Source organism: Lutra lutra, chromosome 13, assembly GCF_902655055.1.
Source record: "Lutra lutra chromosome 13, mLutLut1.2, whole genome shotgun sequence".
Lineage (NCBI taxonomy): Eukaryota > Metazoa > Chordata > Mammalia > Carnivora > Mustelidae > Lutra > Lutra lutra.
The window spans coordinates 58454986-58481488 of record NC_062290.1 but is presented as its reverse complement, the minus strand read 5'-3'; the positions used below and the strand labels follow the sequence as shown (position 1 = coordinate 58481488).

General features: G+C 52.9%; 3 protein-coding genes and 1 long non-coding RNA gene across 13 annotated transcripts; 2 read left to right on the top strand and 2 right to left on the bottom strand.

The window, feature by feature from the left end:
- Positions 1 to 1435: 1435 nt before the first annotated feature.
- Positions 1436 to 23132, top strand: LOC125083418 (uncharacterized). The gene is made up of 3 exons (XR_007122270.1): positions 1436 to 1515; positions 8907 to 8910; positions 23120 to 23132. It is a non-coding gene; the product is annotated as an uncharacterized LOC125083418 (long non-coding RNA).
- On the bottom strand, positions 4471 to 20888 carry IL11RA (interleukin 11 receptor subunit alpha). 5 transcript variants are annotated; one of them, XM_047699939.1, is made up of 14 exons: positions 20763 to 20888; positions 17690 to 17789; positions 17339 to 17399; positions 15979 to 16148; positions 15729 to 15843; positions 15576 to 15608; positions 15324 to 15490; positions 14459 to 14622; positions 13530 to 13671; positions 13080 to 13199; positions 12875 to 12971; positions 12556 to 12638; positions 10568 to 10658; positions 4471 to 4804 (listed from the first exon to the last, which is right to left on the bottom strand). In XM_047699939.1, the coding sequence occupies exons 2-14, from the start codon at positions 17787 to 17789 to the stop codon at positions 4627 to 4629; spliced, it is 1521 nt and encodes a 506-aa protein (XP_047555895.1). In that variant the 5' UTR covers positions 20763 to 20888; the 3' UTR covers positions 4471 to 4626. The 5 variants fall into 5 exon arrangements, with proteins under 5 accessions (XP_047555895.1, XP_047555896.1, XP_047555898.1 ...); XM_047699940.1 differs by lacking the exon at positions 20763 to 20888 and adding an exon at positions 18974 to 19187; XM_047699941.1 differs by lacking the exon at positions 4471 to 4804 and adding an exon at positions 8162 to 10299.
- CCL27 (C-C motif chemokine ligand 27) lies at positions 7451 to 11550 on the top strand. Of its 5 annotated transcripts, XM_047699951.1 has the most exons (6): positions 8804 to 8811; positions 9673 to 9729; positions 9950 to 10026; positions 10618 to 10894; positions 11050 to 11182; positions 11371 to 11550. In XM_047699951.1, the coding sequence occupies exons 4-6, from the start codon at positions 10708 to 10710 to the stop codon at positions 11528 to 11530; spliced, it is 480 nt and encodes a 159-aa protein (XP_047555907.1). In that variant the 5' UTR covers positions 8804 to 8811; positions 9673 to 9729; positions 9950 to 10026; positions 10618 to 10707; the 3' UTR covers positions 11531 to 11550. The 5 variants fall into 5 exon arrangements, with proteins under 5 accessions (XP_047555905.1, XP_047555906.1, XP_047555904.1 ...); XM_047699949.1 differs by lacking the exons at positions 8804 to 8811; positions 9673 to 9729; positions 9950 to 10026 and adding an exon at positions 7451 to 7519 and having other exon boundaries at positions 10754 to 10894; XM_047699950.1 differs by lacking the exons at positions 8804 to 8811; positions 9673 to 9729; positions 9950 to 10026 and adding an exon at positions 7748 to 7806 and having other exon boundaries at positions 10754 to 10894.
- On the bottom strand, positions 22473 to 25803 carry GALT (galactose-1-phosphate uridylyltransferase). Of its 2 annotated transcripts, none has more exons than XM_047699944.1 (11): positions 25639 to 25803; positions 25183 to 25352; positions 24883 to 24958; positions 24729 to 24777; positions 24482 to 24611; positions 24273 to 24329; positions 24005 to 24127; positions 23584 to 23716; positions 23398 to 23481; positions 22939 to 23093; positions 22473 to 22648 (listed from the first exon to the last, which is right to left on the bottom strand). In XM_047699944.1, exons 1-11 carry the CDS (start codon positions 25718 to 25720, stop codon positions 22568 to 22570), a joined length of 1140 nt encoding a protein of 379 aa, XP_047555900.1. In that variant the 5' UTR covers positions 25721 to 25803; the 3' UTR covers positions 22473 to 22567. The 2 variants fall into 2 exon arrangements, with proteins under 2 accessions (XP_047555900.1, XP_047555901.1); XM_047699945.1 differs by having other exon boundaries at positions 25555 to 25724.
- Positions 25804 to 26503: the final 700 nt, after the last annotated feature.

Below are 26503 nucleotides of genomic sequence, written 5' to 3'. Positions count from 1 at the left end.
AATGGACCTGACCTTCACTGATTTCCCACCGTGAGTCAGGCACATGAACTACCTCATAGAATATACATTAGTTCTATTTTACAGGTAAGAAAACGGTCATCTCTCCCCTCATTTGTCCAAGGTTATAAAGCCAGATTCAAACACGAGTTTGAATATTAAAATCCTGTTGTTTTCCTTCATTGGTAATGACAAATGCTAGGCATACATGCTCCCACTCCCAAATCATGTTCCCAAAAATATTGATCCAGACTAAGGATTGGCAAACTATGGCCCGTGGGAGAGATCCAGCCTGCCACCTGTTTTGTAAACAAAGCTTTATGGAAATGCTGCCATACCTGTTCATTTATATATTGTCTGTGGTTGCTTTGGGGCTACAACAGTAAAGCTGAGGAGTCACTACAGAGACAGTTTAACCAGCAAAATCTTAAATATATACTGTCTGGCCCTTTACAGAAAAAGTTTGCCAGCCCCTGATCCAAACTCCACCCCAGAACTGGAGTTAGCAAGTGAGACAGGCTTATTGTCTTCAGATTCTTAGCCCTGAAGGGTTAATCATGTAAATAAATGAAAGGGATAGAGCACGGATGATTGCACAGGTGGATGGATACTATAGGTAATATACCAGAGTTTGCATTCTAAATACCAATGTTCTGCCATTTATATGCTGGAAAACCTTGGAAAATTTTCTGTGTCTTAGGTTCCTCATCTGTAAAATGGGAATAATTGTAATCATTATTCAGAGCTCCTCCCATGGCAAATGACAAAAATCCAACTTAAAGTGCTTAAACAAAAAATTAAAATTGTTGTATCACAGAACTAGGAGCATTAAAAATAGATTTGGGGGGCACCTGTGTGGCTCAGTCAGGTAAGCATCTGCCTATTGATTTTGGTTCAGCTCAGGATATCAGGGTCGTGAGATTGAGCCCCACATTGGACTCTACAGCTGGGTGTGGAGCCTGCTTAGGATTCTCTCTTTCCTGCTCCCTCTGCCCATCCCCCCGACTCATGCTCACTCGCGCGCGTGCGCGCTCTCTCAAAAAAAAAAACACCTTTTTTTTTTAATACATTTTAGTCTACTTCTGCCCTAGGGGTCCAAATGATTTTAACTCCTCTTAACTTCTAATTCTTTTTAGGGGGGTTCATTCCTCTTGTAGATAGGTACTCTTCTAACAGCAAGAAATATGGACCCTAGAAGCCTCAAGTCTACATTTTAAAGATTTTATTTGTCAGAGATAGAGAGAGTACAGGCAGGCAGAGTGGCAGGTAGAGGCAGAGGGAGAATCAGGCTCCCTGCGGAGCAAGGAGCCCGATGTGCGACTCGATCCCAGGACTCTGAGATCATGACCTGATCCGAAGGCAGCCGCTTAACCTACTGAGCCACCCAGGCATCCCCTCAAGTCTACATTTTATAGTGAGCCATCTAAAACAGAGGTTGTCTGGGGTACCTGGCTAGTTCAGTGGGTATAGCATACGACTTTTGATCTCAGAGTTGTGAGTTCAAGCCCCATGTTGGGTGTAGAGATTACTTAAGAATAAAATATTTTAAAAATAGGGGCACTTAGGTGTCTCAGTTGGTTAATCATCTGCCTTTGGCTCAGGTCATGATCCCAGAGTCCCAGGATGGAGTCCTGCATTGGGCTCCCTGCTCAGTGGGGAGTCTGCTTCTCCCTCTGACCTTCTCCCCTCTCATGCTCTTTCATTCTCTCCCTCTCTCAAATAAATAAATAAAATCTTTTAAAAAGTTTCTGCTTGAACAAAAGCATAGTCCACAGCACTCTACTTCATAGATTTGCCATGAGACAATGAATTTAAAGAATTTAGCATGGTGCCTGGCACTCAAGTACCAACAAATAGGAATTATTAACATAACTAATAGATGGATAAACAAATACATTAATAGATGATGACTGGATTAAAATGGTTGAACATATGCATGTACAAATGGAAATGAAGATATGAAAAGATATATGAAAGATGGAAGAAGGAAGAATAGACAGATAGACAAAGAAGGGTGGACATGGACCCGTGGATGGGTGACAGAGAAGGTAGAAAAATTTGGGTCTGCAGTTAAGTTTGTCACATCATGCTCTAGGGCTGGAAAAGGAAACAGAGGAGCGCTCCACAATTCGTCTATTAGGGGAGGTCTCCTCCTCTGGTCTGTCTCTTGATCCTCTTATCAGGTAAGGAAAGCACTTGCTCCTCTTCCTCCTACCTAGTTTCCTTGTCTCTGTAAGCTGACCAGCCTCTCTCAGAAATTCTCTCTTCATTCCCACGATAGGGAAAGCACAGTAGAAGGGGCATTCTAGGCCAGATTCCCCTCAAGCTATTCCTCTGACTCAGCTCGGGGCAAAGGGTCAGTGCTGGCTGGGTCAGGAGGGTGAAGCCCTAGAGTCCTCAGATGTGAGAAACAGGAATTGGATCTGCTTCCAGAAAACTTTCCCTTTAGCAAAACTTGTCTGAGGGAAGACCAGGTCTCAAATGACAGATGCATAGACACTGTGATGGGCCTAGGGAGACTTGTGAACCTGAGAAGGGAACTTCTCCAGGTTTTTTTTTTTTTTGCTTTTTAAAGACTTTATATTATTTGAGTGAGAGAGAGCATGCACATGCACATGGGCAGGGGGGTAGGGGTTGGCATAGAAGCAGAGGCAGAGGCAGACCACCCACTGAGCAGGGAGCCCCACCCATCCAGACCTCCATTCCACGATCCCAGGATCATGACCTGAGCTGAAGGGCACACACTTAACTGAACCACCCAGGTGCCTCACCTTCTCTAGTTTCATCTTGCTACTTTGTCATTGTTCTAGGAAATCTGGGGAACCAGCTGGCTCCCAATTTTCCCACTCCTCCCATCCCCCAGTATCTTTTTTTTTCTTTTCTTTTTTTTTGGATTTTATTTATTTATTTGAAACACACAGAGAGAGAGTGCACACACAAGCAGGGGGAGCAACAGGCAGAGAGAGAAGCAGTCTCCCAGCCTGAGTAGGAAGCCTGACTCAGGACTTGATCCCAGGACTCTGGGACTGTGACCTGAGCCGAAGCAGATGCTTAACTGACTGAGCCACCTAAGTGCCCCCCATTCCCAAGTGTCTTAGAACCACAAAGAAGAGGTAAGTTGAGAAGCCTGGGAAAGGGAGATACTACTTACTCTGACCTCTAATCTGGAACCAGATTGTTCAAATTCCTCCAGGAGAGGACACTGTAAAGATTCCCCTAAGGGTGACAGTGCCAACAGCCCCCACACACATACCTTGCCTTGTACAAACTGCTGATTTACTAAGATTCTCAGAGGTAAAAGATAAAGAACGGGAAATGGGTGTGGGGAGGCTACTGAGGATTTATGAAAGGAATAGAAGGTTCTTCTAGATATACAGTGGGTAAAATATTCAGTGGAGCCTGGGTGGCTCAGTTGGCTGGGCAACAGCCTTTGGCTCAGGTCACGATTCCAAGGTCTTGGGATTGAGTCCTGCATCAGGCTCCCTGCTCAGCGGGGAGTCTACTTCTCCCTCTCCCATTCCCCCTCACCCCACAACCATCATGTGCTCTCTGGCTCTATCTCTGTCAAATAAATAAATAAAATCTTAAAAAAATATATTCAGTGGAAAGGTATTCTACCAACTCACGTACTCCAACTCAGTTCATACACTAACCACTCTGCATCATACTCCACAAGCTTAAGGGCACGGTCCCCAACACGTCTGCCCCTACTTGTGGGGTTCCCAGGTGATGTGCATTTCTGACCAACTGGCTATAAGCCCAGGGAGATCCCATGATCCCTCAGCTTCAATATTTCACTAGAATGACTCGTGAGAGTCGGGAGGGCTATATTTACAGTTTTTTGTAAAGAATATAAATCCGGGGGGCGCCTGGGTGGCTCAGTGGGTTAAGCCGCTGCCTTCGGCTCAGGTCATGATCTCAGAGTCCTGGGATCGAGCCCCACATCGGGCTCTCTGCTCGGCAGGGAGCCTGCTTCCTCCTCTCTCTCTGCCTGCCTCTCTGCCTGCTTGTGCTCTCTGTCACATAAATAAATAAATTCTTAAAAAAAAAAAAAAAAAGAATATAAATCCGGAAGAGCCAAATGAAGATACACACAGGGCAAAGTCTGGGAAGGTCTCAAATACAGAGCTTCATGCTCTAAACCTCATGGGCACATCATCCTCCTGGCACATCAATGTGTCCACCAACCAGGAAGTTCTACAAGTTCTGGTGCCCAGGATTTTTATTGAAATTTCATTATGTAGGCATGACTGAATTGGCTGAACTCAATCTCCAGTGCCCCTCAAAGCCCCGACTCTTCAGTGACATGGTTGGTTTTTCTTGTGACCATCCCCCAGATGATCCTAAGTCATCCCATCTCTTAGCATAAACTCAGGTGTGACTATCCAAGGGGCTCATAAGTAACAAAGATATTCCTATTACATGGGAAATTCAAAGATTTAAAATCTCCCTTTCAGAAATCAGAGAAAAAAAAACAGTCAAATTCTTTATTATACAACAGAAAGGAAGAAATTTTTGGATATAAAAAAAAAATGAAGGATTCAGGAGGCCATAAACAAGACAGCAAGAGCCTCACATACACATCACAGAACCATCATGGATCCCTCCCCCTTACCGTCACTATTCCACTCAATCTCTGCCATCCAGCCTCACAGTCTCACAAAGACTGCACACAAGCAGGACTCCTGCAATCCACACACTTGCTGCTTGCAAAGAGTCTATCCATCTGTCCATCTCTCCCTCCATCTTTCGTGGCCTCCTGCACAGCACCACTCCTCTTCTCAGCATACTGCTTTCTTGGTCTCCCCTGGGAAGGGGAAGGGGTAAAATGGTAAGATGAAGGGCAGAGGAGGGAACAGGGAGTCTGTGGAGGACACTGTGAGTTCAGGTCCGAGTGAGTCTCTGAACCTGAGAGTGTACACATGCCAAATGAGTGTGCCCTTGTGATTGCATTCTTGTGTACTGTCGGGTGTACCCGTGCACTGTGCACATTCATGTGCCATGTATACACAGACTTGTGTGGTGTGGGTGTGCCCATGACCCAGGTGTGCACCTGTGTGATACAGATGTGCCTGTGCCCCTGCTATTCCTTAATGTGTCAACAGCTGGATGGGTCCTGGGGCCTCTGGCTGCCCTTCTCTGTAGAGGGTCTATCTCCTTTAGCCTGGGCTTCCAGAGGAAGAGGAGGCTAGTGCACGTGGACGGAAAAGAAAGGAACACTAAAGCTATGGTGCAGCAGATAGGCATCCTGAATTCTAGTCAGTGCTGTGGTCTTCCCATGTAAAAGTCCCTCAAACCCTAACCCTTACACCCACACCCTAGCTCTGAGTGATGCCAACAACTCCGAGGACGCTGTCTCTTGGTGAACCAATACCCGATTTCCAGGAACATTTCTGGTGCCTTTTTGTTCCTGGCTCCTTCTCAATGATGGCTGTAGGGTACTGCTGTCTTTGTGGGGGAGGCAGTGAAAATGAACCAGTCTCTTCCTCTTCCAATCACCTCCTCTGTCACCTGGGCCTCCACTCATCATTTTACTTCCCTTCTCCTTGCCAAGCTCCTCATCACAAGGAAGCCCCTGAAACAGGTTCCCAGATACGGTCCTCAGTTTCTGCCCCTCACACCAGGGCCTGCCAGGAAGCTGGTTCCAGGACTCTTCCATTCCTTCTTATTCCAGGTTCACTGCACTGAGAAATAACCACCTTTATGCCCCTCCAGACCAGTCCTGGGTGGACCGCATCATCTGGAGACTGCAGAAGAACTCTGCAAAGGCAACCCCAACCCTACCCAGCCCTGGCTTCTCCCTCACAGCCCCTGCTCAAGACCCCAACCCATGACCCTGCCTCTCCTTCCCGCCCTCTCCTTCCTGCCCTAGGAGCACCACGGTAGTTAACCCATGGCAGCCCCAGAGGGAGCCCTGTATCCGAGTGAAGGGATGTGACTCACTGCAGTCCTGGGGAACCAAGGATCAGAAGGGAGGACCAGGCCTCCAGCAGTTCTGCACCAGACCTGACCCAGCAGAGACAGGGCCTGGAGTGTCAATGGGAGTGTGTGTGTGAGCAGGGGTGAGTGTGGCAGGAGCGCAGCTTCTCCTCCACACTCAGACAGCAATGCTTCCAGTAAAACCCAACTGGTACCCACGGACCTGTCTGCAATCTTGTTTGTGGCCCAGGCAGGGGAAGAGAGGTATGAGAGGGAGAAAAAAGGTGGGATGGGAGAAAAGACTAGTGTACCCATTTGCCACACTTCAGCCTGAATGACTCTGGTCACTCCCCTACAGTCTAACCAGAAGGGTCTCTTCCTCCCTCCCCAGATGATCCTAAGTCATCCCATCTCTTAGCATAAACTCAGGTGTGACTATCCAAGGGGCTCATAAATAACAAAGACATTCCTATTACATGGGAAATTCAAAGAGACAGCTATTCCCAACCTCCCACTCTTGGTTAATTGCGCTCTCTAGGTTCTACTGCAACACGCTCTATTGCCTCCAACCACTGTGCTATGTTTCCTGTAATAATCTGGCTGCTCTACTGCTACCCATTCCTAGCGTGATATATCCGCTGACCTAATGACTGACTGTAGGAACAAAAAATCAGAGGAAGATAAATTTCAGCGCAGAGAGGAAGGGCTGTGACCCCCTGGCCATTAAGTGACTTGGACAAAGCCACTCACACATCAAGTACTTCTGTAGTCTGCTTCATCTAAGCTGAGACCTCTCTGGAGACCTATTCCTTCTCAGACCACAGCCAAACAAGTGGCAGGGTAGAGGGCAGAGCAAGACGAGAGAAGACTGGGAAAACAGTACTGGATAGCGTCCCAAAGCTCTCATCTTGCTGCCTGGGGCTGAGGTCTCCAGAGAGAGAGTTCCACAATCTGATACTATCCCTGACAAAAGACAGTCCCACAATCCGTCCGCAACCTAGGTAATAGGGCCCGACTCCGCCCCTTTAGTGATAGAAGGACCCTGGCTCCACCTCCAGCGTGACACTTTAACTCCTCCTCCTCTGAAGAAACGCTCAGACTTCGCCCCTTCCGGGTAATAGGCAAACCCCACCCCTGGAGCGCGACGGAGTCCCTATGACGTAACGGTAACGGTCTGTTTCCGGGGTGGAGCCAGGGAGGGCGGGAGTTTAGGCTGCGCCGACCCCTCAGCCCCCCTTCAGGTGATGCCAGCCCCCGAAATCCTCACCTAGGGCCCCAAATATCCCAGGTCCATGACCAAAAAATCTTTCGTCCTGACCCCCTGGATGCCCCAGGCCCCCGCGGTGACCGACCTCCTAATTCCTTAACGTCTGATGCCTCCCAATTCTTCAGTCCCACCCTGTCCCAATGTGGCAATTGAGGCTTCCCGGGGGCACCTGCCTCAGATTATCTGAGAACAGGTCAGACTGGTCCCGAGAATGACAGAAGGGGACCTGGGGTTGGAGTATCCTTGATCCAATCATGCCGCTCCCCAGGAGACGTTCGGAGCCCAGGACATGTCGGGATTGAGGAGATACGAGGTGGCGCTGGAGGCGGAGGAGGAGTGAGTGGAGGCGGGTTCTGCGGAGGAGGAACCTAGCCGCTCCGGGGTTGGGGGAGGGCGCGAGTTCTCCGCGGGCGGGAGGCGTGGGGCCCCTCAGGGGGCGTGGGCTGCGGAGGGAACCGCCTCCAAAGGGCGGGGCGGAGCCTTCCAGGGGAGGGGTGAGGCGTCTGAGCGGCGGAGTCCGTGGGGTCAGCCCCGCCCCGCCCGGCCCGGCCTTCTCTCTGCAGGATCTACTGGGGTTGCTTCTACTTTTTCCCCTGGCTGCGCATGTGGCGGAGGGACAGGAGGTGAGGGGGCTGCGACACCGCGGACCCGCCCGGGGCGTACGAGGCTCAGCCTCAGGAGAACGGATGGGGGGAATCCGGGAGTTCCCTCCCTGCCTCATGCCACTGTCGGGTTGCCCCACAGCTCGGCGCATCCCCGGGAGCAGAAGCTGGAGCCTCTACGAGGCCTGATGAGCTGTCTGTCAAGCGGCCTGGGCCCTGCCCCCCAGCGCTCGGGTCGCGGCCTCCCCCGCCGCACCCCCACCGCCACTGCCCAGCCAGCCGGTGCATTAAAGATTTAAACCAAAGCCACCGTGCTGCCCTCCTGACTTTGCCGCCGCTGCCGCCATTCGGGAGCCCCTCTACACGCCTGCTTTTCGTTACTGACAGGGCTTCCCTCCCTGATAGGGTGCCCTTCCATATCCTGGCCCCGGTTATTACTAAGGATCCCTTCTCAGTGTCAGGCCTCCCATTACTGTCACTGACTGCCCTGCGCCACCTAACCCCTCCCCCCCCCCACACACACACTTCACTGTAAATAGCCTATATGCTGGGAACTAAGTAGCCCTGTCCCCGTCTTCCTCCCAGCCTATCCCCACATTGATGTGTTCCACCTTCCTTCTAGACAGTGCTTGGCCAGGTGTCTTGGAGAATCTTCTTCTGAGAGTGAATCTAAACTACTGTAAGCCCAGAGTTGTAGGAGGTAGGCTGTGAGAGGAGGAGAGGATTCCTAGATGCTGACTCCCTCAGCCTGCCACAGGGGAGTGACTTTGGATGGTTGGGAGATCTTTCCTACAATTAATACCACAACTTCTGGCTCCCCCAGTGTTTCCCAGGTTAAAGACACTTGGCATCAGCTTACCTAGCAGTTCTTGCTCTATCCCTAGGAGAACCCAAAGGCCACAGCTCCCTGCCACCCCTGTCTTGTCACCTAGTTGACCTGAGACTCTCTAGCTCCTGAAGTGCTGAGGGTGAGGGACTCCTAGTGGGCCTGCTTTCAGTTAGGGAGGAGACGCAGCACCAGAAAAGGTACAGGGAAGATTAAGTTAAAAGAGACAGCCCAATTTATGGGGCAAAGCTAACTTTCAGCCTTGGGCTCCCCCCAGCACAGCCAAAGGGGAGAGATGGGTGCATACCTGGAAGAATTCATTTCTTGTCTTCCCAGGTATCTGGACCGATTGGTCCAGGAAAGACCACAAAGTATGTGGCAGACAACCAGCTGATGGAGATCTGGGATAAGTAAATGGTATCCCAAGAGCTGCACCCAAGCTCTGGGGCACAAGTCCAGACTGGAGGGTGGGAGAGAGACTCCAAGGCCTCTGGTACTAGCAGTTCAAGATGAGTGACCTCTGGGTTGTGGCCACCTTCAAGAACGGACTCAGGTTCCTGAGCCATTTCCTCAGAATGTCTACATCAAGAACCCTGTCAAAAGTGGAGTGCCCTGTCCAGCCCTGGGCCGACACCTCACCAGGACACTGTCAGAATTCCTGAGTATCCACAAGACAAACTCCAGGAAAGGGCCTTCAGGCCTCATGCTGGACAGGAAGGAGGAGAAGCTCGAGTTGGTCAGCATGGGACGGGAACTAGTTCTTACTCTTGGAACGGATGGTCCCTCCCACTTGTTTCAGCAGCCCTGCAGCAGCAAGATGCCCAGGATAGGTTTGCGTCCCTATCCCCAGAGAAGGCCTGTCCCTTAGAGGAGAGCTGGCCACAGAGCAGAATGCTGCAGAAGGCACCCTTACAACAACCAGATAAGGTCTGGATTACTAGGTTATGACTCAGTTTATGTTTCAAAAAGAAAGCAGGAGTTGAGGATTGAAATCCCCAGACCAGGAGTGGGAAATTCAAGGTGCCAGAGGCACTAAATTTAGCAGCTTGTCCCCACCACAGGCAATCCCTGGCTTCCTGGAAAGGACAAGAGGAGGAGGAGGACTTTTGCTTTAGGGGGTAAGGGGAAGAAGGGAGTGGGGGCTGGAAACGCAATTAGGAGACAAGAGACAGGAAGGAGAGGAGAAGTTAGGGTTTTAGCAAGATGATGGGATGCAAAATGTATAAGGGTTGGGGGCGGGTGTTACTGGATCTGGGTGGGCAGCAGGGAGAGGCTGGAATTTGAATAGAACAAAAGAGAAGTAATTGAGCTCTTGAGTCTGATATCTCAATAAGCCAGGACTGAGTCTGGAACACCCAGGCCCCTGCTGGCAAGAGGCTGCTATTTCTGGGATAGGACCAGGCAAAAATAGGAAGGTAAGATTTCTTGGGTCTTTTTCTTGTTTGACAGCAGCAACCTGGCACCAAAGAACTTTATCTTCTCTTATCTTTCCGCCTTATCCACCCCATCCTTCCGCCCTGTCTCATCTCCCTGGGTAAAGCAGCCCTCACCTCAGCATCCCAAAGGTACCCCAGTAGCACCCAGCTCCTCACTCTGGATGTGACTGTCCTAGCCAAGACTCATCCTCAGCCAGCAGAGCTTGCTTTAAGGATCCATACCCATCAATTTTTCCTGATAAGACAGGCAGGCTAGGGCAGGAAGGAGAGAGGGGAAGATGAAGGCAAGTTGGTGCTGGCCTGCCCTCTGCTCCCACCCCACCCACAATCCCTATGAGAATTTGTGTGTGATTGAATGATTGTGAAGACACAACTATGTGAGAGTGGGACTTCAAGTAGAACTGGGGCTATGTGATTCTGTCTCTGGACATAAGGTTGACTGAGTGAGGTGTGACTGTGACTGTGGGTTTGTGAGTGTGAATGTCGATTCCTGGACATGTGGATACTTAGGTGCCCTTACTCAGTCACTGTACCATCAGTCTTCATATCAGGCACTACCCCTCTCTCCAGCTTCTCTGTCCAGGGCTTAGAAGCCAAGCGAAATGGCAGCCCTGGAAGAGGAAGGGGTCTGTGGCAATTAGGGCCCAGGAATGTCACAGGATGAGCAATACATCTTCATCTGCCTCTGACTCACCTGGTGCCCCAGGTAAAAGGCACCAGATAAAAGGTAGAGGAGAAGGAGGAGGAGAGAGAGAAGTACCCAGGCTGAGCAGCATGAAGGGGCCCTCATCCACAAGCAGCCTCCTGCTGCTGCTGCTGTTGCTGCTGAGCCCAGACCCTGGAGCAGGTGAGCACTTGGGGGGTCTAGAAGGGCATTTCCTCAGAATGCCTCTGGGTGAATGGGATGGAGGGAAAGGGACCAAGGAAGTCCATCCTCCAGGGGTCTGATGGAAGGGTTTTGGGTCAGGAGCCCTCTGAACACATGGCCCCATTGTCCCCTAGCACTGCCACTGCCAACCAGCATTACCTGCTGTACTCAGCTCTACCGCCAGCCACTCTCGAACAAGCTACTGAGGAGGGTCATCCGGGTGGAATTACAGGAAGCTGATGGGGACTGTCACCTCCAGGCCTTCGTGTGAGCTCTGACCCTCTCCCTTATACAGACCCCTGACCTCAGTCCCATCCCCTGATGCTGATCCCAACCCCAACCCCAACTGCTAATTCTGATGCTGACTCGGGTTTTCATCTAGCCTTTGCCCTAACCCCTGGACTCTAACCTCATTGCCAAGCTATGACTATGGCTTTGCACCTTTCCTTTCCCAGGCTTTACCTGTCTCGACGCAGTGTCTGCATCCACCCTCAGAACCGCAGCCTGGCTCGGTGGTTCGAGCGCCAAGGGAGGAGGCTCCAGGGCACTCTGCCTAACCTAAATTTGGGGCTGATAGGGAAAATGGGCCAGGGCCCCCAAGAGCTGGAACAATAAAGCAGCACTGGACAACAGTCTCTGACTGTGGTTTCCAAATTCTGTGCATTCTCCTGTGGGCCCTGAATCTGAAGCTGGGAGACGTGTTAATAAACAGAAGAACCTCCTCGTTCTCTTTATTCACATCATCACAAACCCCTCCAGGGGCAAGGCCAAGTGCCAAGGAGCCACAGATACTCCCCAGGCACCTACATGCATACATTGAGAGAAAACATGTTCCCTACCTCACATACACATGGGCACACATGGACACAAACACACATCTACACACATTCCTCAGGTGGACCTCCAGCTCTGAGATGAAATGAGAGGTCCAGGCACCTTTCAGTTGGCAAGTCTGGAACAAAGTCTGACAGAACTGGGTTCCAAACAGAACCTCCAGCTGAGACCACTCCCCGCCCTCCTGTCTCCATGGGGATCTACTATCCTGCCTGGGTTCTATATGTCCATCCACACCAGCAAGACAGAGTTATAGGTGGAATCAGCTGAAGCCCTCCTGGGTCATCTACAGGTTTGGGGCTCCTAGAAGAAGCAGGAGGCAAATCAAGGAAGATAAAAGGACTAGATTTTGGCCCAGACACCCTGAAAATGAGGGAGGGGATGAAGGTCTGAGCCCACCACCAAGAATGAGTAGGGGAACCCAGCTCTGAACCCCAACACCCTGAAGATGAAGTGTTCCTAGTTCTGGACCCAGATACATTGAGAATAAGGGAGGGGACCCAGCTCTGATCTAAGACACCCCAGAATAAAAGACAGATATCCAGTTCTTAGCTTAACACCCTGAAAATGAGGGGGGGCCCAATCAAAGAACCCAAATACCATGTGAGGGAAGGAAGAGACCCAACTCTGAGCCCAAGGACTCAAGAATGAAAGGTCCATCCCTGAGCTCAGACTTTGTATGAATGAGGTGACCCAACTCTGATTGCCAACACCCTTAAAGTGACAAGAGCATCCAGCTATTAATCCAGACACTCAAAATGAGGGTACACACCTCTGAGTCCAAACCTCCTAGATGACCTACTCACCTGGAATCTTGTCTACTGGAATCACTGGAGCCAAGAACCCAGGCTTTTGGGGTCCATCCTTCCCATCTGGTCTCAGTCTCAGCCTGGAGCACAAAAAGGTAGTGGGCATCTTTGTCTCCTCCAAAACAGTGTATAAATACAAGGTCAGGAGAGAAATCAGTGCAAATAATGAAGTAGGGGTTGGAGGGAGAAGGGGGGAGTTGTTCCAGAATCAGAGAGTTTCCCTAGGAAATCATGAAGGGTGGGAACGTGTGTGGTCTGTGGGTATCAGAACATCTGTGTGGGATCCAAATTTGAGGGACCACTGGCAGTTACTTACCAGAGCCCCAGTGCCAGGGCCCCAGCTGCCAGTCCCAGGAAAGAGAAGATTCCCAAAGATGCCAACACTGCTACCTGCTCCAGCGGGTCTCTGTGGTCTGAGGCGGGAGGGTCACAGGCCACAGTTAGCGAGGCTGCCTGACCAAACCCTTTCTCTCCAGGGCTTTCCCATCCTACACAACCTTTGTTCACCTGCCCAAGCTTACCAAGTGGCTGTGGGTCTGGCAGGAGGGAGGGCCTGGGGGGAGCGGGGCTGTCTGCCTGAGGCTCTTTCTCCAGGGGCTTCTGTAGCTGTCCCTCAGCTGGCATCTCCTTCAGCAAAGGCCCTGAAGGGAGGCGAGACCTGAAGAGAACTCTCCACACAGGGTGGTGGTGGAAGACAGGTTCTGCGAGGGGAGGCCAGGGCCTGGCTTGGACACGGGGGGAGTCTAGGAGGTGGAAGCCGAAAGGGTAGAGCCAGCTTCTGAGGACCTAACAGAGATGGAGGCTGAGGGGCAGGGCTTAAACTGGGGCAGGGCTGAGGAGAGCCAAGGCTGAAGACTGGGACCTCAATTGGCACTGGCAGGGGATGTGCGTGTAGCCCACTTGCACACCAATCCAGCTGACAGATGCTGCGGGACGGGCTTGGTGCCCGTGCCCTGGGCTCAGTCTCTCACCAGTGCTCGGAGTTCCCCAGGCCTCAGGACTCCAAGCACTCCATGTGCCAGCGTCCAGAAAGTCCCGGGCACTGACTCGTACAGCGTGGGGCAGCCCAGCCACGGCGTCCGTGATCACCTCCTCCAATCCAGCTGGCTCCACCTGGGAATGAAGATGGCTCCTCGGCCAGTTATCTAGGTTGTTAATGCCAAGCCTATCTCTCCCCAGCCTTAGTTAGCAAAGAGCACCCCTTCCTCCCAGTTCTATCCCTGTCAGACTGGGGGAGCTATCTGGGCCTCACGTGGGGTGGCTGGTGGCGTCAGGTGTACACCAAGTATGTGGAAGATGAAAGTGCATAGTGGTTACACAGGCAGCCTGCCTGGGTTCAAATCCTTGCTGTAGCACTTACTGAGTGACCTTGGGCCACTCTGTGCCTTGGTTTCTTCATTTGTAAAATAGCGGAGAATATACCCGAGTAAGATAATGCATACTAAATGTGTACTATGGTGCCTGGCGGGCAGGCAGCGACCAATAAATACTGGGCATTATCTGAAGCCGCTGCTCCCCAGACTTGCTGCCAGCCAATCTTTAATATCTTCAGAGGTGGAAATTTACTACTGTCCTCATCTGAATATATGAATGTTTGTATAAGAATGTGCCTCTGGGTGAAAGGCACTCCTTTTCTAGAAAAGTCATTTGCAAAAAGCCACTCCTGTCCTCCCACAGATGGGCTGGCATCAGAGTTACAGCCTACACAGGCCAGAGACTGGGCCTTTCGCACCCAGCGGCAACCCCAGCACCCAGCACAAAGGATCACCCAGGGACAGTACTCTACTGGGAGAGGTGACAGGGCTCTGGTGACCTGTCAGTACGCCACGTAGAATAGCCAGGGACATGAAACCAGAGGCAGAAGCCATAGCCCCAGACTGGGACACATTCCAGGCCTCACCGTGGACCAGGCCGGATGCTGCGCTGGACGGTACTGCAGTCGGAACTTGAGCAGAAAGTGGGGCTGGCGGGGCCAAGAGGCAGGGTATGTCCAGCTGGCATGCAGGCGGCGGGGGTAGCCAGGAACTGACTCTACCCGAAGCCCCTGGGGTGGGTCAGGGCGCACTGAGGGTAGTGGAGACACAAAGTCAGGACAGGACAAAGGCATATACCCACCAAGGGAAGGTGGGTATATGCCTAAAGTTACCTGAAGGAGGCATTTCCAAGGGGTTTGGGGAAATCTTAAGCTTGATCATCCTCTGGGTTCAGGACCTGTCTGTTATCCTTGTTATAAAATGAGCTGGGGCGCCTGGGTGGCTCAGCCAGTTGGGCGTCCTACTCTTAGTTTCGGCTCCGGTCAGGATCTCAGGGTTATGGGATTGGGTCCACGTCAGGCTCCATGCTCAGCATGGGGTCTGTTGTCTCTCTCTAGCTCTTTTAGCTTTAGTTCCCCCTCCCACATACGGATCAAAAGGAAAGAGGGGCCAGCAAGGGCTTACACTGGGCAGGGAGGACACAAGGCATGGCTGCCTTTAGCACAGGGCCTGGAACCAGAGGCAGTCTGGGGTTAGGAACCCAGGAAGAACTTGTGCACTAGAAGCCAGGAGGGGCTAGGGGTAGCAACCTCTAGAGGCTGAGGTAACCCTGCCTCCTGGGCTGATCTCTTCGGCTTCTTAGTCTCCACAGTAGCTACCTGTGTGCTAAAATGGGGTCTCCATCAGGAGGGAACTGTTTGGGAGCTCTGGCAGGTGGAGGTTCGGTGTTGGGGTTTCTGTGCCCTGAAGTCCATCTGGGGTCTCTGAGGCGCAGTGGGAATGGGTACTCACAGATGCTCTGCAAGCTCACATCCAGCAGGCGTGTGCTGGCCCCCAGCGGGTTCACCTCAGTCACATTTATTCGGTACTGGCTCCAGAACTCTGCCCCATGGACTACACAGCGGGCAGCCCCTGGAGGATCCTGCGGGCATGACCAGGGCCCTGTGGATGGATTCATCCTAGGAGGGACGATGTGGTTGTGGGCTTTGGAAATGCTCATTAGGGGATCCAGCTGGAGTCCCCAGCCTCTCCTTTATGTCCTACCTCACGCCATCAGCTCCTGGTACGGTCTTCTTCCTGGCAGGAAGGGGACCATCTGAGGTCAGGAAGGAAAAGAGGATCCTCCCTCCCTCTAAGGCCTTCTGCCTCCCACGCACACCCAAATGTATAGGCTTACACACCCAATCATGCACACACCTGTAGGAGGTGAGGTAGCGGGTGGGTAAACCGCTGACCTGACTGGGACTCCAAGTGCAAGAGAAGTTCTCATAGTCAGCTGCTTGGCAGGAGACAACAGGGCGGGCTGGGGGGTCTAGAGGCAGAAGGTGCAACTGGAGTCTAAGAAGTCCCCAGGTCCTTCCCATCCTAGAGGGCCTACTCAGGGCCTGGATGCCCTCAACAGCCCCTTGCCTCATCGAGGCCACCCAATACTCCCTCCCCAACTCACAGCCCAGCTGCAGGGTCACAATTCCCCCAAGTGCACCATCCAGGGTCCGGCAGATGTAGGTGCCTTCGTCGGTGCTGTCTGCCCGGGCCAAGACCAGTTCATGCCCTAGCCCAGAGTCAGGTCCCTGGAGCAGTCTCGTCTCCCCGTCCCGAAACCAGGACACCGGGGCCCTGGGGGTGAGACGAGGTGATGATAGAGGGAAGATTTAAAATGTTAACCTAAGCCATAGCTCTCCACTGGCTTCTCACTGCGCTTGCAATAAAACCCTTTTAGGTCCTTTAAATCCAGGGGCTTACAAAGCCCCTGGTGATCTAGCCCTTGCCTTCCTTTCCTTCTTCAGCTCCTCCCTCTCGCCCCCTCACCCACTACACTCCAGACACATTGGTCTTCTTTCTGTTCAAGAGTATTGAACTCATTCACACCTCAGGGCATTTGCACTAGCTATTCCTCAGTCAGGAATGCCTAACATGTGCATGGCTGCCTCTTTCTTGACCTTCAGAAATTAGCTTCAATGTCACCTCCTCAGAGAAGCCTTCCCTTATTACCAATAAAAAGTAACGAATCAGAGGCGCCTGGGTGGCTCAGTGGGTTAAGCCTCTGCCTTCTGCTCAGGTCATGATCTTGGGGTCCTGGGATCGAGCCCCGCATCAGGCTCTCTGCTCGGCAGGGAGTCTACTTCCTCCCCTCTCTCTGCCTGCCTCTCTGCCTACTTGTGATCTCTCTCTCTCTGTCAAATAAATAATAAAATCTTAAAAAAAAAAAAAAAAAGAAGAAGAAGAAGTAACCAATCAGTTATCCTCTTCCACATCACTTTCTTCTGATTTTCTGCCCTGCAGGTACCACTCCCTAGCAAGATTTATATTTGCTGGGGCGCCTGGGTGGCTCAGTGGGTTAAAGCCTCTGCCTTCGGCTCAGGTCATGATCCCGGGGTCCTGGGATCGAGACCCGCATTGGGCTCTCTGCTCAGCAGGGAGCCTGCTTCCTCCTCTTTCTCTGCCTGCCTCTCTGCCTACTTGTGCTCTCTCTCTGTCAAATAAATAAATAAAATCTTTAAAAAAAAAAAAGATTTATATTTGCTTATTATCTGTCTGGCCTACTAGAATCTAACCTCTACATAGGCAGGCATCTTGCCAGGCATGTGTGCTGCTAGAGCCCAGAGCCTAGAACAGACCAGGGACTGAGCAGGTGCTCAATACATGTTGGTTCAAATTTTCCATTGAATAAGGATGGTCTGAGGGTTAGGATAGCTAAAGAGATGAGGATTAAAGACACGGGGCAAGGATGGGAGGGGCACGAGGACTGGACAGAGTCAAGAAAGGGTCATGACTGTCAGCCCGGTGGGCAGGGATGGGGGGCTTACCCAGCAGTCACTCCAGGGCAACACAGTGTCATGGGCCTGCCAGCCTGCCCATACTGGACCCCTGTGGAGGACATTTCTGAGGAAAGGCTCTTCCTATCCCTCTCTCCCATCCCAGCCCCCTCTTAGTGAGCACGACGGGGTAAACAGCAGACTTTTAAGCCTGGGTGGGGTCACTGGCTCAAAGCATCATGTTATAATCTAGAGACAGAGGTCAGAAGACAGAGCAGAGAAGGAATATTGCCTGGCTGGATGTCAGGGGTTGGGGGTCACAGACTAGACAAGGAAAGGGTTCACAGGGAGGGTGGCAAGTCATAAGTCAGAGTTGGAGGCATACAGCAGGATTCTTCTTACCTGGGGGGCCCCAGGCCTCGGGACAGGGGGAGGCGGCGGACACCAGGGCTACAGCCAAGGCAAGCAGGACCCTGCTCAACCCTGAGCAGCTGCTGCTCATCTGTGGAGAGAGAGGCAGGGTCAGCAATCCCCCATGCCCAGATGTGAGGCTAAAGCGTGCCTCCTCTTCTAAACTGGGAACTTCTAGGAAGAAAACTGGTCCCAAATGGGATGAGGATATCAGAAAACAGCAAGGGATCTGATCTAAGGTCCTCCTTTCCACCATACACCCATCCACATACATGCAAACACACAACACACACACAAAAAACACACACACACCCTCCATCTCAGTCCTGGGCCTAAGGCCCAGAACAAAAGCCGGAGGCGACAGACTATGCCAGAAGTACCCCCCACACACACACCACACTTGGCGCCCACCCCTAGCACCAAGTGCTGGCACCAGCTCAGTCACTCCCATTAACTCCTCCAACCCAGCTGTTGGGAATTCAAGTGTCTACCCCCACCTGGCCCAGGGCGACTCACTGCCTCTGGTTAACCTGAGAAAGCCTTCATCAAACTTGGGTGGGGGTGCTGTCGTGGTGGGTCTGAGCCCACGTTGTCTTCCTACCACGAGGCCTAGCCCTACTTTGGCTGCCAGGCCTCTTCTCTCCTGAGCCCAGCTCCTTAGGCCACTCATCTGGGCCTGACTCTGGAATCTTGTTGGTCCCAAGCCTGTGAGGCTGGATGGGGCTGGGGTGCAGGCTGAGACTGCAGAGTTAAGCAGATCCAGATGCCTTGGCTGCTGCCAGAGGCTGGAGGTGGGCAAGGAGCCAGGAGATGGAGACAGGGTGTCGGGGAGGGGAGAGAAGGCTGAGGAGTGAGAAGCCTGCAGGGAAGGGGCCTGGGGTGGAGGCTACAGGACCAAAAGATGCTCCGACATCAAAACCAGGAGGTGTTGGGGTTCAGGGACGCAAGGGCTGGGCTAGGGCAGAGGGAACTAGAAAAGCAAGGGAGGTGTATGATAACCACTGCCCGTGGGAGTGCTGGGAGAGAGGGATTCTGGATGGGAGAAGAGCAGGATGAGAAAGGCAGTGGGGAAGTGGCCATGGGCACAGGAGGAGCACATAGGGAGAGGGCCCAGGCAAGCAAGGGCTCCAAAAGAGGAAGAGCACTGAGCCCTCTCAAGCAGAGCAGAACAAGGGCCTCCACATGTCTGTGTATCGGTCTGAATGTGTCTAGTGGCTCACACTCCCCCCCCCACCCCGACCCCAGCCACATTCACCCTGCTCAGCCCCGCCCTACCTCGGTGATCCCAGTAGCTGACTGTCCATGGCCTCCAGGACTTCCTCCCACCAGCTACAGCACCCGTCTCAGCTCCACTCAGTTCTGGGACCCCAGAATCATCCCCTCCTTCCCCTTCCCTCCTCCGCCCCTCTGGGCCCTAGAGCTCAGCCGCCCTGAGTGAGGCCCCTACCTCCCTCATTTCTCCTCCCTCCTCCCCTTTTGCCCCCCCTCCCACCCGAGGCCCTGGGAAGGGAAGAGGCCTCCCCCCAGTCTGGAAAGGAAGCCACAGGCACAGCCAGGGCCAGCAAGAGGGAAAGGAGGGCTGCTTATGTCCCTGTCAGGGAGAGATTCCCTATGTTTTCACCCAGCCACATTCATGCGTGGACTCAACTAGGCACAGTCAACAAAAAGACACTCCCTTGAACACACAGCGGCATAACCAAATGAAAAATCAGACACAGACTCCTGCCCCCACTCTTTTCACTCCCCAGCAAATATTTCCTTGGGGCATAGCTAGCTGTTTTTTGAGGGAAAGGGAGGCCCCAGGTTTGGAGGTATAAAGAAAACCCAGAGTCCAGTCCCTCTGCCCCTGGATGTTCCAGCCATTTCTCACCTCCTCCTCCACTCTTTGGGCCCCAGCACCAGGAAATGCCTTTGGTCCCTTGGTGCCAGATACACAAGACCCACACTTACCCTCAGACACACACTCTCAGATATAGCCACTCACAGTCAGTCACATGGACACACTCAGACACCCTCACTCAGACCCCTACCCATACCCTCACACACAGACACACAGACACTTAGCACTCTGCCCCAGGATGGGGACGCAGCACTCCCTAAAAGCAAATCCTCATGATGGTTTCAGCCCCTCTTTCAGGGAGCTCTTAGCATGGCAGATCCCACATCTCATCACCATTCAGGCCTCCATGTACCCAAAGAGACAAAGGTGAGCAGGGGAGCTAGGCACAGGGGTACAGAGAGAGAGAGAGAGACAGAGATGCAGAGGACGTGAGAGGCAGATACACAAGAGATACCTGGGCAGACAAAACTGTGAGGAGGAGACACAGATGACTGACAGCTCTAGAAAGACAATAGTAAGGAGAGAAAAAGAAATAAAAGGAAACTGAGACAGGGAAACAGAAAATAAGCAGTAGACCAATGAAAGGGATTCCAGGGCACAGAAAGGAAGGGAAGATAAGTGTGCTGGCGTGGGTCTGTCTTTGCTGGGCGTTAAGTAGATAGGTCAGTCCCACTGACTAATGAAGTTGGTCCCCATGATACAACACAGCTCCACTCTCTCGCAGCACACAGGACACACACATGATATAAGTCTCCCTCTCGCTCTGCTACTGCTCAAGTCACACAATGCACACATAAACCCAGCCACCCACTCTCACATAGTCTTAAACCCCACAGAGACCTTCCCCAAACCCATTCGCCATGCAGTGATAGGCCCTCTCACACACCAACAAACAACCCAGTCTCTCACCAAAAACTGCACATGGACAGAACACATAATCCCACACTCTCACAGCCGCATGCACACTCGACCACACGCGCACTGACACACGCAGTCATGTAACTGACAGCTGCACCAAGCGGTACTCAGTTACAGGTCCACACGCTGACATCGTCACACACAGCCTAAGAGTCACACGCACACACTGACAGTCCGTCAGCCGGTCCAGGCCCTTCAGATCGTTCATTACCCTGCCCCGCCCTCTCCTGGCAGGCCTTCCCCGGGGACTCCCGCCGCCGCCACCACTCTCCCCCCCCCCCCCACCCCCGCCCGCCAAGGCCTCACCTTCTGCGGCCTCCGCCGCCTGCGCCCTCCGCCCTCGCCCTCTGCCCCAGCCTCTACTCCCTCCTGCCCTGGGGCCCCAGCAGAGGGGGCGGCTCCGCCCAGGCACCAATGGAAGGACAGGGGTAAAAAGGGAGGGGGTCTGGGCCCATTGGAGCCTCCAACTGCCAATCACCTCCACCCCACCTCTGCCGGACACTTCCTGTCCCGTCCGGGACTGAGGAGACTGCTGGGGGACAGAGTGTGGAGCTGGATTCCTGGGTCCTCGCTTACAGCACTGCCCTGCTGGGACAGCAGGACTGGAAGTTTTCAGGCCCCTCCTCCTTCCAGCAGTCCAAAAACAAAGCCACAAGTTCAGTGGCTCGGGAGCCATTGGGCAGGTGACTGGAGAAGCTGAAGGTGCCCCAGACTCCAGATAAGGAGGACTTCTGTGGGGCAATGGTTCTCAAACTTTGCTAGACCTTGTGGTTTTAAAACTGGCAAGCCACACTCCAATTAAATCCGAATCTCTGGAAACTGGCCTTGGCATCGGTGTTGAAAACTCCCAAATGATTCCAAAATGCAGCCAAATCAAGGGTGTAGGATCAGGTGTTTGTAGGTGTATGCCTTAAGAAACCAGCCACCCCCATTCAGGGTTCACATCTACTCCCCAGTCACTGGGGTCTCAAGGGAGATGTGTACCATGTCTGTCTGAGCTCCCTCCAGGCGCCCAAGTCCCAGGCCCTACCCCTCCAGGGTCTCAAGGAAAAACAAAAACAAAAACAAAAACAAAAAAACCCTGGACTAGAAGGCAAGCAGCCAAGGTACTCCTGGACCAAGTCATCACTGCCTAGCCTTGGCATGACAGCCCCTCCCGAACTCAGTTACCTTGAGAGAAGAACTGATGAAAAGCCTCAGGCCATCCTTGCATTGCTCACAAGCCCTATCCTCACCTAAAAGTTTGGAGGGCACTAGGTGGCATCAGGTCTCCTGGGTCGCATGCCCTATTATTGCCACACACTCATATAATCTTACCAAGGGAACAGGTGCAGAGGGGAGGGAGTAGACTCAAGGGTCCCTTCTTCCCAGGCTGGGGCTCCTAACTCTGACAGGCCCTTTCCTGCCAAAGCAGTTTTCTTGCTTTCCTTCCCCTGCAATCATGGGGGCCCATGGGCAATACAAGTGGGCAGAGCCTGCCCATATACGCTGCACGTTAAAGTCTAGACAAGTCAAGGACACAAAGCCATGTGCACGTTCCCTACCCACCCCTTCAGCCCCTGTGGGCTGGAGCAGGGCCAAGCTGCAGCCACTCACAAAGCCAGGGTTCTGGCCAGCAGCCCAGTGTCTGGCCACTGACCACTGGGACCAGGATCCTGTTCACCAGCTCCCCACCAAAGCCTCAGGCCTAGGCCTAATGAGCTGATGTATCATCCTAGGGGTGGTGGTAAAGGGGGCTCTGGGCTTCCCAAAGCCTTAGCCACAGACAAGAACTCAGGATTTTAAACATTTCTTGAAACTATGATGCCTTTGTTACTCCAGAAATAAGAGAATCTATAGGGCAGATATAGCACTGAGTCTTCATTTGGGTTGAGATGTGGGGTGGAATTTTTGTACTCTAAGTTTTTGAGTATCAGCAGGCAAAAGTAAAGTTGTGGCTGGTGCTCTGCCATCGGCCTTTAACCCAGATCCCTGAGGATTATAGTTCATACTCCTCTGTCATTAGAATATGTGATTAAAGTTTGAGAAACACAGTTTAGTTTTATTGATTCCACATCTTCCCAATCCCAGTCCCTGGTTCCCTCAAGCAGAAGGCCCTGTGGTCAGCGTGGTTAGGCGATGGTTGCTGTCTCCCTATCCTTCTGCCCCAGGCAGTAATGAACCTCGGGAAGTGTCCTTAGTCTCTCCGCAGCCTGGAAGGGAACAGGGGACAATCAGGGAGGATAAGGGCTGCCCAGAATGGTGGTGTGGAGTCGTATGAGTGGAACAGTAGTAACAACTGCCTAGGAGACACTGGGGGGAAGGCTTGTAGGACCAGGAGGCTGGTGATAAGGACTGCCAGAATAACCAGAAGTAGAGCTGAGCAGCTTGAGTCCTTAGGAATGCCTAGGTTATGAGGTTTTCAGGGTCATGATTGTTAGGTTCCCTTGGAGAAATGGAAGAGAAAAGGATCCCAAGAACCCAGGGTGCTCTGAAATCTGACCTGCTCGGGAGTGAGGTCCCTCTGGGCCTGGGCAAGCATTTCATAGCCAACCATGAATTTCCGGATGGTGGCAGAGCGCAGGAGTGGAGGGTAGTAATGAGCATGCAGCTGCCAGTGATCCCAGTTGGCTCCAGCCTCTGATCCCGTCGGAGCTCCTAACAGGAAGAAGAGAAAACTAAAGAGCCCATTTTTAATTCTTCCACCTAGCCCCTACCCCCAAACCAGGTTGGGTACCTGAAAACTACATCTCCCAGCATTCCTTGCCAGTAAGTAGACCAGGCATTGGAAAACACTGGGAAACAGTTTCACCAAGTCTGTTGTTCCACTTTCAGTCCCAGCATCCCTGCTCAGGACACTTCCCCCCAAAAGTATTTCAAAGCCTGCTGGGAGCTACAGTCCACTAATCTCGGCCTCAGGACCTCAGACATTGGGGCTAGGTATGGATGCTCAAAGTCTTACCATGCCAGCCCATGGAGTAGGGAAAGGACGTCTCAAAAAGGTTGTCATACTTGGTCAAGAGCTTCTTCATGATAGAGGCTAGATCTGGAATCAGAGCCTGACTCTCAGCTAGGGCCAAGATGTTGGCCCTACCAGAGCCATCCCCATCCTGTACGTGGCCGCCCCTGGGTCAGTTGGGAGACTCACCATCACGCTCAGCAGGGGTCAGCTCAGGCAGGCGCCGCACATGCCTACGGGGCAGCAGCAGTGTCTGGTAGGGCCACACTGCCCAAAAGGGGACCAGTACCAACCAGTGCTCACTGGTTAAGACCAAACGTTCCTGGGCAGACCGAGAGGAGATGAAGTCATCAAAGTGGGGGAGAGGTGAGACGGGGGAGGGGTTGTCAGCAAATAGGAGGAGAAAAATCGTACTCAGAATCTGATGACTTCTCGCCACCTCCACCACTACCACCCAATTTAAGCCACCATCCTCTTTCCTTTAGATTACTGCTATGGCTTCCCATCAAGTCTCCTGCTATTTCCCTTCTGCCCTTCTCCTTCACAGACCTTTCTCTTCTGGAGTGAGATTAGGGGTTCCTTGGGAAAACAGGGTCTGGGTTTTTCCCACCTTTCTGAGCAGCTCCTGGTGGCCATATTCCATTAGCAGGGGCTCTCCACGCTGACTCTGATAGGCCCGCTGAGTTCGCTCCTCACGCTGGGCAATATCCGGCAGAAAACTACTGGCCCACACCTGTCAAGGGACAGGAGAAGAGAAGAGCTGGCAGATCCTTCACCCCCAAGCCTCCACATTACTTAGTCTGTCCCTCCAGTTCCCTTCCCCACAATACTGCCTTGGACTCAGCCCAGAAATCCACTGGAGCCCCTGACACACTTACCTGGCAGTGGGGATGGGGGTTGGAACAACCCATCATAGCTCCTTTGTTTTCAAAGATCTGTCAGGTAGAGGTAGGGAGCTTTAGAAGCCAGAGAGACAACAAATCAGCTCTCCCAACCATACCCTTTGAGAACAGGAATACCGCTTCCCAGCACCAAAGCTGTGTCACCCCCTCCCTGCCCATCCAAGGGAGGGGGCAACCTCACAGACCTGCACCCAAGGATACCGGGCTCCCAGCTCCTCTGTCACTGAGGCCCATGCATCAATGACAGTGCGGATCTCAGGCACCGACATGAGTGGTAGTGTTACATCCGACCAGGGGTGGAAGCACATGACCTTACTAGGTAACGTGGGAGAAGAAATGAGAGAGATATAGGGCTTAGCTGTTTCTAAGAGCAGAGCCCAACCCTAGCGCTCAGTCGAAGCCCTGGGTTGAAGAGAGGAAATCCATAGTTACCAAACTCCTCGAGCAGCCTCTGCTTGGAAAAGGGGATGATCACTGGGTCCTGAGGTAAAAGGGTGTCGGTCTGCAACAGATGTCCCCCAGGAGGTCCAGCCTCTCTTCCCCACCCTCCCCCCGCCCCGCCAAACAGCAGCTATAGCCAGGTTACCTGGATTGGGGGCATCAGGCTGCAATGCTGGGAAGTCGTTGTCAAACACAAAGGTGCCGTCATAGTAGGGATTCACCTACTGACGAAGTTTTGGTAGAAACATTTGCTGCTCCCTACCCACAAGTCACGTGGGCTTCGGGGCTGGACAGGCTACAAGGGGGTGTGGAAGATGGGCTGTGGGGTCAAAGACTTGGTGGGACCTAACACAGAAGGAGGTCTACTCCCTTGTGGGTGAGGGGCAGCTCTAAGAGGGAGCTACTACTCCTGGTCCGGTTGCAGAAGTAGGTTCTAAAGGCTTACCTCTCCATTGGCCCGTGTGGCCCCAGGACACAGAGGGTTGTGGGGGTCATGGCGGGGAACTGTCGTCAGGAGAGGGGGCTCTACTTGCCCCTGCCAGGGCCGCTTCATGCGGTGCGCTGACACCAGCACCCACTCATCTTGAAGCGGGTTGTAGCGGATATGCTGATGTTCTGGGGACAGAGAGACAAGATCAGTCGGCAAAACTCTCTGACCCTCTCTGCCCTGGGTCTCACCCACCAGCAGGCCCAACCTCAGAAGCACCCTCTCAGCCTTGTCCGGCTCAGGAGCCAATGGCCCGGGCTTGAGCCTTCCCAGCTTCCATTAGCCTGGGACCACAACTCAGTCGCGCCCGCTTGGCGTGGGCGCGCCAACCTGGGGGGGAAGGGACGATGACTTTCTAAGCAAAGGGAGGGCTCGGCTCCGCGTTCCAGCGAGTCCCAGACGCCCTGCAGTTACCGCTGGCCCGGAAGGTGGTGGCGGTGCCGTCTGCTTCTGACGCCTGCTGGCGCTGCTCAGGAATTGATCCGCCGCGCGACATTAGACCACTTGTGTGGGTGGGGATCGTCTGGAACTGTACAGAGCCGACTCTCACCCACCTCGGGGTCTGCTCCGCCCTGTCCCGATGACTGGCCAGTAGCCAGCACGTGACTGCCAAAGGGCCCGCCCGCGCACCCGCCCAATCGCGAGCGGGACTCAGGAAAGCCTAGCACTTTGGAGGGGCGGCTTTGGTCATCCCAGTACACCCCTGGGCCAAGTCGCTACCTTAGAAGACTCTCTGTAAAAGCCACGTATTGCAGATCCCTCAGCTCCATGACATTTACAAGATTTCTTTGCTGCATGCAGTGGTCCATTCGGTCATTCATTTAGCAAATATTTACTGAATATTTGTGTGCCAGGCCCCTCGCCTAGGCTCCATGTGGGGCAAAGGGATGCCCGTGCACCAGTCAGGTATGGTCTCTGCTCTCCCGCAGCTTACAGTCTAGGGCCAAGTAGGGGTATAACCCTGGATCTATAGCTACCTCACTTACTTGCTCAATATCTTTGGTGGAGGAGAAGCAAAATGGTAGGGGGTTGAGGGTGGGAGTGATCTGCTTTAGCTGAACCCTGGCCTCCAGTTAGTACCTGGAGGAATGGAGAGCTCTCCAAAATCACACCTCACCCCGTCCAGGCAGGAGAAACAGGTTTGGGGAAAAAAGGCTAAGTAACCATACTCTCTCTCATACGCTCATGCCGAAAGCACAAGAAGTAAGCAGTGTAAGAGGGCTATAAGAAATCTGGAAGTGGGGCGCCTGGGTGGCCCAGTGGTTTAAAGCCTCTGCCT